The 16,352-nt window shown below is 42.4% G+C and overlaps 2 protein-coding genes and 1 long non-coding RNA gene across 3 annotated transcripts in view; all 3 read left to right on the top strand.

Moving 5' to 3' along the window:
* Positions 1-362: 362 nt before the first annotated feature.
* On the top strand, positions 363-6,238 carry LOC119207738 (extracellular calcium-sensing receptor-like). Its single transcript, XM_037457729.2, has 8 exons — positions 363-496; positions 994-1,288; positions 1,373-1,662; positions 1,877-2,172; positions 2,401-2,600; positions 2,795-3,016; positions 3,441-3,564; positions 3,643-6,238. Exons 1-8 carry the CDS (start codon positions 390-392, stop codon positions 4,539-4,541), a joined length of 2,433 nt encoding a protein of 810 aa, XP_037313626.2. The 5' UTR covers positions 363-389; the 3' UTR covers positions 4,542-6,238.
* A 1,207-nt stretch (positions 6,239-7,445) lies between these two features.
* LOC134127038 (uncharacterized) overlaps positions 7,446-16,352 on the top strand; it is a 90,278-nt gene continuing 81,371 nt past the window's right edge. The window contains exon 1 of the long non-coding RNA XR_009955982.1: positions 7,446-7,684. This is a non-coding gene — a long non-coding RNA (uncharacterized LOC134127038). The remainder of the gene's footprint in view (positions 7,685-16,352) is intronic.
* On the top strand, positions 11,466-15,467 carry LOC119207900 (extracellular calcium-sensing receptor-like). Its single transcript, XM_037457737.2, has 8 exons — positions 11,466-11,776; positions 12,253-12,547; positions 12,638-12,927; positions 13,166-13,461; positions 13,606-13,805; positions 13,938-14,159; positions 14,357-14,480; positions 14,569-15,467. Exons 1-8 carry the CDS (start codon positions 11,466-11,468, stop codon positions 15,465-15,467), a joined length of 2,637 nt encoding a protein of 878 aa, XP_037313634.2.

Below are 16,352 nucleotides of genomic sequence, written 5' to 3'. Positions count from 1 at the left end.
ATGCAGATATTGTAAAAAAAGAAAAGCTCAAAAAGGCTTCGACATGAGTTAATCAAAGGCCACTGGTTAAGAACATCCTCTGTGTGACGTAGAAAAAGCTGACGTACAATCTGAGGCAAGCTTTGCTCTGAAAATCTATATAAAGGAGTGAATACACAGTATGCCCACATGGGGACTGTTGAGGGATGGAGATCTTTGCTCTCTTGATTGATCTGATCCTGTCGCTGGGTTTGTATGAGCTGAACTCAGCTCTTGCTTTGCATGCTTCTGGGGATGGAGTGAAACAAAGGGCTGGGCTTACAGAGGATAGGACTGGTGTTGGAGTCAGCGATGAGGGCTTATCTGTGGAATGTAAGCTCCAAGGTGCCACTCGTCTACCTGCATTCTCAATGGATGGTGACTATGTTGTTGGTGGTGTTTTCTCCATACACCACTACACCTACACAGTGACAAACAACTACACCACCATGCCTGATTCGATAAGATGCTCAGGGAGGTTAGTAGGAGAGAGACGTGTGGGCTAAGAGGATGTTGTCTTTGGAGATGGAAGTGCTTTTTACAGTGCTAATTATTTTACAATGCAGTTTTTTTTTACTGAAAATATACATAAAGAAAGACATGTTTGTCCTTCAACAAAAATATTTCTGAGCTTAAAACTAAAAAATACATATAGAATGAACATTTTTTTAAAGTTATAAAAAAACGTCAAATGTAATTAATATATCAAATTTAACAGGATGAACGTAAGCACAAATTTATATTTACTGTAATATGAAGACGCTGTTGGGTTTTGATCTAATCCTTTCTGTTTTTTGATTTGGTGGTAAATCAACTCCTAAATGTAATTTTGGTTCACATTGGAAGTGCGGCTATTATTGTTGATAACTTTAAATTAAAGATGTTCTTAATTGGCTATATCTATTAATATGGTCCTTTTGATATGGAGTCCATATTTTATATATATAAAATAATATAATATAATTGTCTGTGCAGCATCAACTCTCGTGAACTGCGCTTCTCGCGCGCAATGATCTTCGCCATCGAGGAGATCAACAACAGCACGAAGCTGCTGCCGGGCATCAGACTCGGTTATCAGATCTACGACTCGTGCGCGTCTGTACCTGTTGCGGTGCACGTGGCATTCCAGCTTTCAAGCGGCCTGGACCCGGTGTTTCATGCCGGGGAGAAATGCTCTCAGTCGGGTAAGGTGATGGCCGTGGTCGGTGATTCCGGGTCCACGCCATCCATCAGCATGTCGCGCATCATCGGGTCCTTTAACATTCCGCTGGTAAATATCTGAATTCAATGCAAACTTTGTAGTTTAGACCTTTTAAGAATCAGTCCTGTTTAATAATTGGTTGTTTTCCTCTAGGTTAGTCACTTTGCCACCTGTGCATGCCTGTCTGATAAGCAACAGTACCCCAGTTTCTTCAGAACCATCCCGAGTGACCAATTCCAGGCTGACGCGCTGGCAAAGCTGGTCAAACACTTTGGTTGGACTTGGATAGGTGCTATCCGATCGGATTCGGATTATGGGAACAGTGGTATGGCGTCTTTCCTGAAGGCAGCGCACAAAGAGGGGATCTGTGTGGAATATTCAGAATCTTTCTATCGGACCAACCCACGTAGCAGGATCCAGAGAGTAGCCGACATCATCCGCAGGTTTCTACATTCAATGATTGTGTGCTCACACTGACTTGAACCCAAATTTAGAACAAAGGACTTTTTAATCTCATATTAATGTGATGATATTTGTTATAAAAATATAATAAAATAAAGTGAGACAAAAAACTGCTTTAATCATTCTAAACATACTGTAAAGGCAAATATTTAGCATAATATTTGCATATATTATTAAATGTATTCCTTTTTTAAGGTCGACAGCTGTGGTTATTGTGGCATTTATGTCCCCTGGAGACTTGAGGATTCTGCTGGAGGAGCTGTTGCTGAAGCCCTCTCCACCTCGCCAGTGGATAGGCAGCGAGTCCTGGCTTACTGACCCAGACATGCTGAGGTTCAGTTTCTGTGCTGGAGCAATCGGATTTGGCATTGAGCGAGCTCTCATCCCAGGACTGAGAGACTTCCTGCTGGATCTCCCTCCCTCTAAAGTGTCTGCCTCTCCGATGCTGACTAAGTTCTGGGAGGAACAATTCAACTGCAGGCTGGAAAAAAGTGAGAAAGTTTTGCAGATCGTTAACCCACACTCACAGTTTGGTCTTTGTTTTTGTATTTTATATCATATTTAATATGCTGGATTGGAGTACAAGCTCCTTTAAAAACACAATCCCAGCATGATTACAATGACCTGTTGCATTTGAACAGAAACATCAAGTGAAAAAATAGTGCCTTTCTTTGAAAGATTCAATTTGATTTAAGGATCTTTCGGTGTGTTTTATGCAGGTGTCTCAGACAAGAACATCTGTAATGGAACTGAAGACATAGAGAAAATCCAGAGCCCATACTCTACAACTCAGTTCAGAATTACTAACATGGTGTACAAGGCTGTTTATGCAATAGCACATGCCATTCATAATGCAGTGTGTCAGGAAACACATTCTATAACCCAGTGTGACAAACTCACCAGCATAGAGATCAAAGAGGTCAGTAAAACCAAATAATATGTGAACACACATTGTCCTTTTTATGTAAGTTAAATAAAAATTAAATATTACATTACATTACATTTAGCTGACGCTTTTATCCAAAGCGACGTACAATAAGTGCATTTCCAAAAATATTAACTTCATTAGAGAATTTCTCCCTTTGACTGTCTTAATTCACTTCACCTTTGCAGGTTCTCAATCAGTTGAAGAAAGTTACATTTTCCCAGAATGGTTATGATGTGTCATTCGATGCCAATGGGGACCCTGTGGCCACATACGAGCTGATTAACTGGCAGAAAACCGAGAGTGGCAGCATTGAGTTAGTGACAGTAGGACACTACAATGCATCTCTGCCAGTGGACCAGGAATTCCATATCAATGGGAACCTCACCTGGGTGGAGGGTGGCACACAAGTAGGAAGACCGAAATTGATATTATGACACATTCCTGGAATTATGCAATCTGCGTTTTTGGTCCCTGTTCCTCTCTTGTCCATACTGATTGCAAAGAGCTGTGTTTTATAGTGATTGCGTCCAACATCCCTTATAATTATTGTGTTCCCTTGCTGAATTGTTGCACGGGAATAGCACCAAAAAAGTCTTCATCCAATCCAGAGTGCTGATGTTTTATTTTAGCTTTAGCGGAACTTAAGAACGCTTTTTTTTTTTACAAAACTTTGAATTCTCTCCGCCAGAGGTTGCTTTGACAAATACATGTACACAAACAACTTGATGACGTGCAAGTTTACATTTTGGTCAGAATTTTAAATTAGCTCAACCTAACATTTAATCCTCCGTTTCAAAACTCATAGAATTGTTTTTTATGTCTCTGTTCCAGGTGCCTGTGTCAGTCTGTTCTGACAGCTGTCCTGCAGGTACTCGGAAAGTGCTGCAGAAAGGAAAACCCATCTGCTGTTATGATTGTGCATTGTGTCCCGAGGGAGAGATTAGCAATGCTACAGGTATTGAATTCCGTAATGCATGTACTGCACAAGATCAAATATTAAGTTAAAAAAGCCATTTCTTTGTTATTTTTTCAGATTCCCCTTATTGTTTCCCTTGCCCCGAGGAATTCTGGCCTAATGCAAAGAGAAACAATTGTCTCCCCAAGCCTATAGAGTTTCTTTCCTTCAACGAGGGTCTAGGAATCATCCTGTGTGCATTCTCAGTTGGAGGGGCCTGTCTTGCCGTCCTAACAGCGGCTGTGTTCCACCATCATAGGACATCCCCGATTGTCAGGGCCAACAACTCTGAGCTGAGCTTCCTGCTGCTCTTCTCTCTGACTCTGTGTTTCTTATGCTCATTAACTTTCATTGGAGCCCCCTCTGACTGGTCCTGCATGCTGCGCCACACAGCATTTGGGATCACCTTCGTCCTCTGTATATCTTGTGTTCTTGGAAAAACGATAGTCGTGTTAGTGGCCTTCAAAGCCACTCTCCCAGGTGGTAATGTCATGAAGTGGTTTGGTCCTCCACAACAAAGAATGACCATACTGTCTTTCACCCTTATTCCAGTTGTAATATGTACTCTTTGGTTGGTTCTTAGCCCTCCTTTTCCAATGAAAAACCTAACCACGTACAAGGAGAAAATCATCCTGGAGTGTGCACTGGGCTCCACTTTTGGGTTCTGGGCCGTGCTCGGGTACATCGGCCTGCTGGCTGTGTTTTGCTTTGTGCTAGCTGTCCTAGCCCGGAAACTACCTGATAATTTTAATGAAGCCAAGCTCATCACGTTCAGCATGCTGATATTCTGTGCAGTCTGGGTCACCTTTATCCCAGCGTATGTCAGCTCTCCTGGTAAATTTACTGTGGCTGTGGAGATTTTTGCCATTCTGGCCTCCAGTTTTGGACTCATGTTGTGTATTTTTGCACCAAAGTGTTTCATCATATTGTTTCAGCCAGAGAAAAACACCAAGAAATTTTTAATGAACAAAACTTAATGCTAGATTATCTGACATGAAATACTTCAAAATGGCAATTGAAAAAACTTTTACTCAAAGTCAAAAAGGGGAAACAGAGAGATCATGTTTCTTATGTGCACTCTTGGCTATAACTAACTGGCATAAAATAGCCCTAATGTCCATAATTAATCTCTGTTTTGAGTCAATCTAATTCAGAATATTAGCATAACAGTTAAGCTCTCACTCCAAAATGTTTAAACAATTAAGGAACTATTTGTAACCCCTGATTCTGCAGCTTTCCAATGTGATCTGTAAAAGAAACAAACTACATTGTGGCTGCAAAAGCCAAGTTCAATAAACAATCTCATGATGTGCACATTCAACTTGTTTATCTAACTATTTACATTAACGGTTGTCACATTTAATGTTTAATTCATTTTAATGTATTTTTGTGGAAATCCTTTTAAAATCACTTATTTTACGAATATTGCTATACCACAGCATACTAGCTATAAAATAAAGTAAAAAGAAAAAATGTAAATATGCATATCTTTTACTCAATCAATTAACAACCTAACCACACAAAAAACAGTGTCACAACTGCATGGCAGAAGCAGGATTCAAATGCAGAGTGTCAAATAATAAAGGCTTTACTCTATTTACCGGACACAAAATACCTACAGACTACTCACAAGGCCATTCAGGAACTTTCAATGACGCGACAAGTATGGAAGTAAATCTGTGTCATCGGGGGTTGAAATAAAAAGGTGATTGAATTTCTAGCACTGAATATTTATGCATTGAATTAATGTATCTGAATGTTTTTCAACATTAAAATACTGCAAAAAATTCAACCTAAAAAAAATCACTATTAAAATATTCAGCCGCAAAAAAAATCATGGTTACAATATTCAGCCGCAAAAGAAATCATGGTTACAATATTCAGCCCAAAAAATTCAGCCGTGAGAACACGAACATCCGGGACACTAAGGTAGAGCAATCGATTCTAGATTCAAGATCAGGAGCGTGCGTCAAGCAAAAGAAGCGAGCACCCAATACACCTTGGGCTTCGGACTGTAGCCATGTCCAATAATAACGGGGCTTTAACTCTTCTTTATGCCATCAGTGTGGCAACGTATAAAGAAATACATAAAAGAACATATAATGTTCACCCTGAACCAAAGCGTTTGCTTGCCAGTGACGATTTATTACAAGTATACTGTCACAGGGTGGGGTCAAGTTGGGTTTTTGTCGGCATGTTTTGGTCTTGTCATTTCCGTTTTATTTTGAAAGTAGTAACCTTCCTCTCGTTTCAGGTCACTTGCCCTTCCTCATGTCACCAGTCGAATCGTCTCCCCTGATTCCTGATTGTGTCCACCTGTTTCCCATTACCCTCATGTGTCTTATAGTCTGCGTCTCCCTTTGTCTTGTGCCTGAGTGTACCACCGTGCGTTCACCCAAGCCTCGCCACAGCCACAGCCACAGGATTTGTTTATACCATTGCCTTGTCTCGGAATGATTACCCCTTTTGTTTTTCCTCTGAGTAAGAGTGACCTTTTGTTTGAGCTTCTTAGATTTAGTTTTAGCGCGCTTTCGAAGCCGTTCGTTTTCCTCGTTTAAGAGAGATTTTAGTTTGTTAACTTTTGTCGGAAACGCTGATAGCTCATAGCCGTTTGTTTGTTTTTTCACGACGCGAATAAAGACGCCAAACCCTCTGCATCTGAGTCCTCATTTTAATCTGGTCCTGACATATACAAATCAGCAAAGCATTCTACAAGCTCAGTTGTGGAAGAACCAAAAAGGACCCTGAAACCAAAACTGCCCATCATCTTGAGAACCGCATTGAGCAACTGATCCCAACATGGAATTATTGAGGTGCTGGCACCATTTCCCTTTTTATATTGGACCTATTCAATGAAAGAGATAAATATAATTAAAAGAAAACAATCAATACTTTAATGTCCATTCCACTTCAGGCAGAGAGTACACATCACAATGGTATGACTTTGGGATGACCAGGACATTCTGATGTACCAGTCCAAAATAAAAGCCTCTCGAAATACCATACATAACCAATTTCCTTCAAAATCATCACCAGACTACGTTTTGTCATTTTCAGATTAGATTTAAAAGGATACAATCAATACTTTCATCTCCATTCCACTTCAGGCAGAGAGTAGACATCCCCAAGGTGACACCTATGGATAACCAGGACATTCTGATGTTCCATCTTAAAATAAAAGCCTCTCAAAACACCATACATGACCCAACTTCCTTCTAAATCTTTTAAAAGGTGTTTTTTTAAATCTGCGCCCTACGCACATAGTTTAATATTTCTTCCGGAAAAATGCAACTTTTAGAGGCCAAGGTCTCAAGAGCACACTGCGTGGATTTGAAAAGAATCGGGTTTAATCCCCGGGAGGAGTTCGGTCTTTAACAACTGTAAGAAATTATAAAAATATGCCAAAAAGGCACATCTTTAATGATTAAATGCAGCACCCCCTAATCTTGAAAAATTCTGAAGAAATTAGCGTGTGTTCAGGGGATCAATGTTTACACATCCTGCATTTTTTGTGAGGGCAGGCCAAGCCATTTGGAAGTTATAAATCTTGCCAGATTAAGCCACACCCCTTGCAAAGTTCATTAACCGTAATATCTTCTTAAAACCATAAAACAGGTCAGAAATGATCATATGGATGATTAAAGGGTGATACATTCATGCTGTATAAGAAATATGGAGCAGATTAGATAAAGTATGGTCGAGTTATAACAACTTCAACGTTTGTGGCGAATGGTGGTTTTTTGAAAATGCTCCCTACACACATAGTTTGGAAATTCTTCCGGAAAAATGCATTCTTTAGAGCCTAAGGTCTCAGGATCACACTGCGCGATTTTGAAAAGAATTGTGTTTAATCCCTGGGAGGAGTTTGGTCTTTATAGGGATGAGCGAGTACAGCATTATCTGTATCTGTATCAGTATCTGTTGAACCATATGAATTATCTGTATCCGTATCTGTACTCGGATTGGGCGGGGCCTAACCCGGAAGTGGGCGGGGCTTAACCCGGAAGTAGGAAGTATTTTACTCGTAAGTTGTCGGGTTGTCTTGAAATGGGCTGGGCTTTAACCGTTATGCTCTTTTTTAAGCATGCAATTGACCCTTCGCAGGGAGCTTGATTAACAGGTGACCAATATAAAACATGAACTTTGAAAACAGTGTACTGTACTGACGCATTTCTGCGGTTTAAAACAGCATTCCTTCTTAATATTGTGGTGTGTGAGTGTATGTGTGTGTGAAGAGAACCTGCAGACGGTAAAAAAAACTCCGGCAGAGAGAGGGAAAAGAGAGAGAGGTCCGTGCGTGAAGTAAAAAAACTAAAAACTTGTTCGAGCCAAATGAAAAAAAAAAAATCTCCGACAGGCAGAGACGCAACGCGAGTCGCATTCTTAAGAACCACGTCTTAATAAACCCCACGTTTACCTAAACTCTACTAATTAACAACAACCGAAGTAAAAAAAATAAATTTGAAGCCGAAGAAATCCTTTAAATTTATGGCGAAAGACCCGTGAACCTGACGACAGAGAGAGAGAGAGCTGTTCACTTCTCAGTGTTCTGTGTGTGAGCCGAGCGGGACACAGCAACACAAACAGTATGTGTGTAGGGGAGGGGCGCTGTGACTACCAGCCAATCACAGAACGCAGACACAGACAGCTACCCAATGAGGACTTTTATTCAATCCGAGCACAGATATTGACTTGTATTACTTGTATAATACTCGTACTCGGCAAAAGTGCTTTATCCGTACCGGATACTCGTACTGCTCATCTCTAGTCTTTTACAACTGTAAAAAATCATGAAAAAAGGCCTGATCAGGGATGGACCCGAGTGATCACCACGCAGAGGGAATGGCACAGCCGGCTGTCACGCTCGGGCGAATGCTAGTTGAGATCGCAGCAATGCAGCGGACGGGAGGAGGGTGGGCGCCCGCCTGCGTCATCACAACCAGTCCCCACGCCGCGAAGGAGACCCCACCCGCCGGTCGTGGCTCGGCTCCTGCCGCGATCACTAGCCCTTACCCGGGGGGCAGATCCCCCAGAACCGACGGGCCCGGCACTCTTCCCTCAACCGCAGAGAGCGCGTCAACCGTCAAGGCAAGAGTAATGGAGGTGCAGGCAGTCTTGGCACTACCGGCAGGAGTACCCGCTGATGGAGGTGGGCCGGGCCTCCAACACCCTCCCCCGGTCCAGGATTGACGTACTGCGTTCCGGTGAGGATCAAGGGGGGTACATATCCGTCGATGGTGGCTTCACGCAGTCTATGATCCACCAGGGGCTGGTTCGACCCGGGGGATTATTAAGTGTGGGCATGGAGATGTTCACGACTACCCAGTGGTACCGGTAGAGATTTGGGGGTAAAAAGCATAACGTGAATGTTGCGGTTAGCTCCCGCCTTACGCACTGTCTAATCTTGGGTCAGGGTTTCATAAGTTAGCGGGGCAATGCGCGGGGTGCCAGGGACTTGCGGCATGTGCGCTGTACTCAGCGGTGACGCGAGGTTGTTTGACACTGCAGACAGGGACGGAGACTTTGAGACTTTCGAAGGCTTTGCCTTTGACCAAGTGATAGGTATTGATGGTCAAATGGACGTCATTGGGATAAATGGCTTGATCCTCTGTTGTTTGCAGTACGGGAGGTGCCCCAGGCCTCCACGGGATTTTCTCCCTTCGAGCTGCTGTTTGGCAGGCAAACCATGGGGGGGTGCTCGACCTGCTTAAGGAACACTGGGAGTAGGGTCCAAGCCCCGGTAAGAACGAGATTCATTACGTCCTGGACTCCACACACTGGGTGAGTTGTCACGTGAGAATCCAGGCTCCAGGCCCAGGAGCGTCAACAATGGCTGTACAACAGAGGGGCCAAGCTACAATTTACACCGGGAGAAAAAGTACTTGTATTGCTCCCTTCCTCCAGATCAAAACTCCTCGCCAGGTGGCAAGTGCCCTTTGTGGTCACACGGCGGGGACGTTGACTATGAGGTGGTACGATCTGACAGGGGCGGAGCTACACAGATCTACCACCTCGACCTCCTCAAACGATGGAGGGAGGCGGAGTCTGTTTCCCTGGTGTCTGCAGTAGCTGAGAGAGAGGAGCTGGGGCCCGAGGTCCCAAAGTCCACCAATTCGACCCAGCTCCATTTTGACGCCCATCTCTCTGCGACCCCGAAAACAGACTTAGCCCAGTTGCAAGAGCAGTTTAATGATGTGTTCTCCCTCCTGCCAGGTCGCAAGGATCTCATAGTGCATCACATCGAGACGTCCCCAGGCGTGACAGTGCGATCGCGGCCCTACCGGTTACCTGAACACAAGAGGAAAATTGTTCAGAGAGAATTGGCAGCGATGCTGGAGATAGGGGTAACAGAAGAGTCCAACAGCGCCTGGTGCAGCCCCATCGTCCTGGTCGCGAAGAAGGATGGCGCTGTACGGTTCTGTGTGGACTATCGCAGGGTGAATGATAGCCCTTTCTCAATACTGAAGACGGCGAGAATGGACTTGCGTTCCCGCGAGAATAGACTTGGGAGACGGAGAACGGTCATTTCCGCAATTGGAACAGCAAATGACTTGATGACGTCACCACGTCAGCTGGACTTGCTAATACGTTTTAATATAGTTCTTGACTGTTAAAAGTTTGCTAATAGTAAAATACTTGTTTCATTCTTTATTAAAGTTAGAAATGCTGTTTATATAATCAGACATAAAATAATCAGGCAAAATACCTCAATGTATCGGATTGGATCGGAACGTTTAATTCAGGGCTGTTGTAATACATCACACTGCATTAGCTTTATAATGGTTTCATGAAGGAGGACTTTGGGTACAGTAACAACAATTAACAGTAAATATTTTACCTGATACTAACACATTCCACACACACCTACTGTTTGTCTTCTTGTTACTCAAACATCAAGAGACTGATAATCAGTTACAGTTAAATGCACAAACATCACTATTAATAAAATTGGCGATGTACCTGAATCTCTTCTGTGTCTTTACATTAATAGTGATTAACCTCATAGTATAGCGATCAATGAGGCTACATATCGTAAGATAGATGACATGATTGTTAGTGATTAACGTTGTATTATTTAATATCTATGATGCAGGGATCTATGGTGCTACAGTTTTATTTACATTTTCAAACAATGAAATAAATCGAAACAATTTCAAGCATATGCATGCATATGCAAGCAGCTGACCAGATATTAAATATCATACAGATTCAAAAATGTGATTACTGTTAAGTGTGTTTGATTCTGCTTTGACATTAATAAAAACACATTATTGAAAGACTATCTCTTGTTTGAGTCCTTTTTATGTAGTACTGTAAAACATTTTTCAGGGGTCGGCCCGATGGAAAACCAGGAGCCAGGCTCGGGGGCGACGGGAGATTGGCAACTGGGCTCGGGGGCATCGGGGTGCAGAGACTGGCGGAGTCGGGGGCGCGACACAAACAAACAAACACATGAGACACACATTGGTTAAATACACTGGGAAGGTGCAGGTAATTGGACAAAGGTGTAAACAATCAAGGACACGGCAGACAATCACAGGGGGACAAGACAGGGCAGGATGTGAGACTAAACTAGGGACACAAGTAAGTACAACTAAATAAAACAGGAAACAAACCCACACAATGAAAATTATTGATTTTAGACAGTGTTTATTAGACATAACTGTAATATGAGCTAAAACAGTTATCAGTATAAATGGTAATAATATTTAAAGAGAAAGGGGCATAATGCAGATATTGTAAAAAAAGAAAAGCTCAAAAAGGCTTCGACATGAGTTAATCAAAGGCCACTGGTTAGGAACATCCTCTCTCTGACGTAGAAAGGCTGACGTACAATCTGAGGCAAGCTCTGCTCTGGAAATCTATATAAAGCAGTGAAAACACATGAGGACTGTTGAGGGATGGAGATCTTTGCTCTCTTCATTGGTCTGATCCTGTCGCTGGGTTTGTATGAGCTGAACTCAGCTCTTGCTTTGCATGCTTCTGGGGATGGATTGAAACAAAGGGCTGGGCTTACAGAGGATAGGACTGGTGTTGGAGTCAGCGATGAGGGCTCATCTGTGGAATGTAAGCTGCAGGGTGCCACTCGTCTACCTGCATTCTCAATGGATGGTGACTATGTTGTTGGTGGTGTTTTCTCCATACACCACTACACTTACACAGTGACAAACAACTACACCACCATGCCTGATCCGATAAGATGCTCAGGGAGGTTAGTAGGAGAGAGACGTGTGGGCTAAGAGGATGTTTTCTTTGGAGATGGAAGTGCTTTTATTTTTACAGTGCTAATCATTTTACAATGCAGTTTTTTTACTGGAAATATACATAAAGAAAGACATGTTTGTCCTTCAACAAAAATATTTCTGAGCTTAAAACAAAAAAATATATATACAATGAACATTTCTTAAAAGTTCTTAAAAAACGTAAGATATAATTAAAATATAAAATTCAACAGGATGAACGTAAAGCAGAAATTTATATTTACCATAATATGAAGACGCTGTTGGGTTTTGATCTAATCCTTTCTGTTTTTTGATTTGGTGTTAAAGCAACTCCTCAATGTATTTTTGGTTCACATTGGAAGTGCAGCTTTTATTGTTGATAACTTTAAAGATGTTCTTAATTGACTGTATTTATTAATATGGTCCTTTTGATATGGAGTCCATATTTTAAAAATTGTCTGTGCAGCATCAACTCTCGTGAACTGCGCTTTTCGCGCGCAATAATCTTCGCCATCGAGGAGATCAACAACAGCACGAAGCTGCTGCCAGGCATCAGACTCGGTTATCAGATCTACGACTCGTGCGCGTCTGTACCTGTTGCGGTGCACGTGGCATTCCAGCTTTCAAGCGGCATGGACCCGGTGTTTCATGCCGGGGAGAAATGCTCTCAGTCGGGTAAGGTGATGGCCGTGGTCGGTGAGTCTGGGTCCACGCCATCCATCAGCATGTCGCGCATCATCAGTTCCTTTAACATTCCCCTGGTAAATAATTTGAATCAATGCAAACATAATGATTTAGACCATTGCCTTTTTACTATCAGTCCTGTTAATTAATTGTTTGTTTTCCAATAGGTTAGTCACTTTGCCACCTGTGCATGCCTGTCTGATAAGCAACAGTACCCCAGTTTCTTCAGAACCATCCCAAGTGACCAGTTTCAGGCTGCCGCCCTGGCAAAGCTGGTCAAACACTTTGGTTGGACTTGGATAGGTGCTATCCGATCGGATTCGGATTATGGGAACAGTGGCATGGCGTCTTTCCTGAAGGCAGCTCAGAAAGAGGGGATCTGTTTAGAATATTCAGAATCTTTCTATCGGACCAACCCACGTAGCAAGATCCAGAGAGTAACCGACATCATCCGCAGGTTTCTATATTCAAAGATTGTGTGCTCACACAGACTTGCACCCAAATCTACAAAGAACGTACTTGAAGGAAAAAAATGTTCAACCCAAAAATGTGTGATGATAAAAGTTGAAGTGAGACAAAGAGACAAAGAACAGCTTTAACTATTTCTATAAATACTGTATATGCAAAATATAATATAATATAATAATAATAATATATTTGGATTGTATTATTAAACTTATTTCTATTTTTTCCAGGTCAAAAGCTGTGGTTATTGTGGCCTTTATGTCTGCTGGAGACCTAAGGATTCTGCTGGAGGAGCTGTCACTGAAGCCCTCTCCACCTCGCCAGTGGATAGGCAGTGAGTCCTGGGTAACTGACCCAGAATTGTTGAGGTTCAGTTTCTGTGCTGGAGCAATCGGATTTGGCATTGAGCGAGCTCTTATCCCAGGACTGAGAGACTTCCTGCTGGATCTCCCTCCCTCTAAAGTGTCTGCCTCTCCGGTGCTGACTGAGTTCTGGGAGGAACAATTCAACTGCAGGCTGGACAAAAGTGAGAAAGTTTGACAGATCTTTAACTCACACCCCCGGTTTAGTTTTTTTTCTTCTATTTTAGAATTCTTATATTATATATTACATAAGTGGAAACAATGGTGCATCTCCATTTTGATGAAGATCTTTGGGTGTGTTTTTGCAGGTGTCTCAGACAAGAACATCTGTAATGGAACTGAAGACATAGGGAGGATCCAGAGTCCATACTCTACAACTCAGTTCAGAATCACTAACATGGTGTACAAGGCTGTTTATGCAATAGCACATGCCATTCATAATGCAGTGTGTCAGGAAACACATTCTATAACCCAGTGTGACAAACTCACCAGCGTAGAGATTAAAGAGGTCAGTGAAAACAAATGATATGTGAACACGCATTGTCCTTTTAATGTAAGTTTAATAAAAATTAAATATTAACTTCATTAGAGATTGTTTGATTTCTCCCTTTGACTGTCTTCCTTTACTTCACGCTCGCAGGTTCTCAATCAGTTGAAGAAAGTTAAATTTTCCCAGAATGGTTATGATGTGTCATTCGATGCCAATGGGGACCCTGTGGCCACATACGAGCTGATTAACTGGCAGAAAACCGAGAGTGGCAGCATTGAGTTAGTGACAGTAGGACACTACAATGCATCACTGCCAGAGGGCCAGGAAATCCATATAAATAGGATCCTCACCTGGGTGGAGGGTGGAACACAAGTAGGAAGACCGTAATTAATAATATGATAGATTCCTGCAATTTTGCAATATGTGTTTTTGGTCCCTGTTCCTCTCTTGACTATACTGAGGGCAAAGAGATGTGTTCAATAGTGATAGTTCTATCAGTCCTTAACCTTTAATCCTCAGCATTTCAAAGCACATCAAATTATGAGTGTTTTTTCATGTCTCTGTTCCAGGTGCCTGTGTCAGTTTGTTCTGACAGCTGTCCTGCAGGAACTCGGAAAGTGCTGCAGAAAGGAAAACCCATCTGCTGTTATGATTGTGCATTGTGTCCCGAGGGAGAGATTAGCAATGCTACAGGTATTGATTTTTCGTAATGCATGTACTGCACAAGATCAAATATTGTGTATGAAAGCTAAAAAAAAAGTTTCTTTTCTTATTTTTTCAGATTCCTCAGATTGTTTCCTTTGCCCCAAGGAATTCTGGCCTAATGCAAAGAGAAACATTTGTCTCCCCAAGCCTGTAGAGTTTCTTTCCTTCAACGAGGGTCTAGGAATCATCCTGTGTGCATTCTCAGTTGGAGGGGCCTGTCTTGCCGTCCTAACAGCGGCTGTGTTCCACCGTCATAGGACATCCCCGATTGTCAGGGCCAACAACTCTGAGCTGAGCTTCCTGCTGCTCTTCTCTCTGACTCTGTGTTTCTTATGCTCATTAACTTTCATTGGAGCCCCCTCTGACTGGTCCTGCATGCTGCGCCACACAGCATTTGGGATCACCTTCGTCCTCTGTATGTCGTGTGTTCTTGGAAAAACGATAGTCGTGTTAATGGCCTTTAAAGCCACTCTCCCAGGTGGTAATGTCATGAAGTGGTTTGGTCCTCCACAGCAAAGAATGACCGTAGTGTCTTTTACCTTCATTCAAGTTGTAATATGTACCCTTTGGTTGGTTCTTAGCCCTCCTTTTCCAATGAAAAACCTAACCACGTACAAGGAGAAAATCATCCTGGAGTGTGCACTGGGCTCCACTTTTGGGTTCTGGGCCGTGCTCGGGTACATCGGCCTGCTGGCTGTGTTTTGCTTTGTGCTAGCTGTCCTAGCCCGGAAACTACCTGATAATTTTAATGAAGCCAAGCTCATCACGTTCAGCATGCTGATATTCTGTGCAGTCTGGGTCACCTTTATCCCAGCGTATATCAGCTCTCCTGGTAAATTTACTGTGGCTGTGGAGATTTTTGCCATTCTGGCTTCCAGTTTTGGACTCATGTTGTGTATTTTTGCACCAAAGTGTTTCATCATATTGTTTCAGCCGGAGAAAAACACCAAGAAATATTTAATGAACAAAACTTAATGCTAGATTATCTGACATGAAATAAACTAAAATGGCAATTGAAAAGACTTTTACTCAAATTATTGTTGGAAACAGAGAGATCTTGTTTCTCATGTGTACTCTTTGTAGCGGTCCCTCGGATTGATTGATCAAGACGCAGAGTTTCAAACGGGTGTTGATTTATTTTGTTTCTCTCGACGAGCACCATAAGCACCAGTGTTGTGCCTGAACGCATTCATTGAACGATAGTTCATGAACTCGTTCAAATTTTGGGCAAACGTGAACTGAAAGTACTGTATTAATGCCCGATGAACGTTACTGTAACTCGTTCATTCTGGTGTCTATGAACGGCACGTTCTTTCAAGTTAACATCGTTCAATGGGGTGCCAGATTTCTATAGAAAGCACACCGTAAACGCGCCTTAATAAGTAGCGGAAAAAACATCCAATCTGGCAACACCAGCCTCCAGTGTCGCACCGCCGCTTGCGTCATCAAAGAACAAAGAAATGCATGGGGGCGACAGCAGCGTGTAGCAAAGAGGCGGCGTATAATAATTTAAAAATGTTTTATGAAGTTACTGACAAGGTCGCTGAGGATGGGAGGAATCTGACCTTTCTTCGCAAACATTTGCACCTCAATGATTACTGTCCTGTTTTTATTCCTTTTTTAAAAAAGACCATTCAAGCAGCATGTGTTTGAGAATGTACTGTAGGGGTGAACGCTGCAGCTGCTGCTAGTGTGGAGTGAATGGACAGCAACATTAAAGCAACAAAGGGGAAATGCTGTCCCCTCAATGCTAATGTAAACCCTGGTTGGATAAGGATTCAAAATTGGACACGAAGATTAAATCTGATGCATGGCTTCAGTGTTAAAACTGATAAAATAATTGCTGTCTGTGGTTCTAAA

The sequence above is a fragment of the Pungitius pungitius genome, chromosome 3 (genome assembly GCF_949316345.1).
Source record: "Pungitius pungitius chromosome 3, fPunPun2.1, whole genome shotgun sequence".
NCBI lineage: Eukaryota > Metazoa > Chordata > Actinopteri > Perciformes > Gasterosteidae > Pungitius > Pungitius pungitius.
This window is presented reverse-complemented; position numbering and strand designations above follow the sequence as displayed.

Excerpts from the sequence above, each read along its gene's own strand:
- LOC119207738 (XM_037457729.2), top strand. The coding sequence starts at position 390 with ATGGATGGTGACTATGTTGTTGGTGGTGTTTTCTCCATACACCACTAC. Across the intron at positions 497-993 it reads TCGATAAGATGCTCAGGGAG|CATCAACTCTCGTGAACTGC; the intron begins GTTAGTAGGAGA and ends TTGTCTGTGCAG. Across the intron at positions 1,289-1,372 it reads GGTCCTTTAACATTCCGCTG|GTTAGTCACTTTGCCACCTG; the intron begins GTAAATATCTGA and ends GTTTTCCTCTAG.
- LOC119207900 (XM_037457737.2), top strand. The coding sequence starts at position 11,466 with ATGGAGATCTTTGCTCTCTTCATTGGTCTGATCCTGTCGCTGGGTTTG. Across the intron at positions 12,548-12,637 it reads GTTCCTTTAACATTCCCCTG|GTTAGTCACTTTGCCACCTG; the intron begins GTAAATAATTTG and ends GTTTTCCAATAG. Across the intron at positions 14,160-14,356 it reads GGGTGGAGGGTGGAACACAA|GTGCCTGTGTCAGTTTGTTC; the intron begins GTAGGAAGACCG and ends TCTCTGTTCCAG.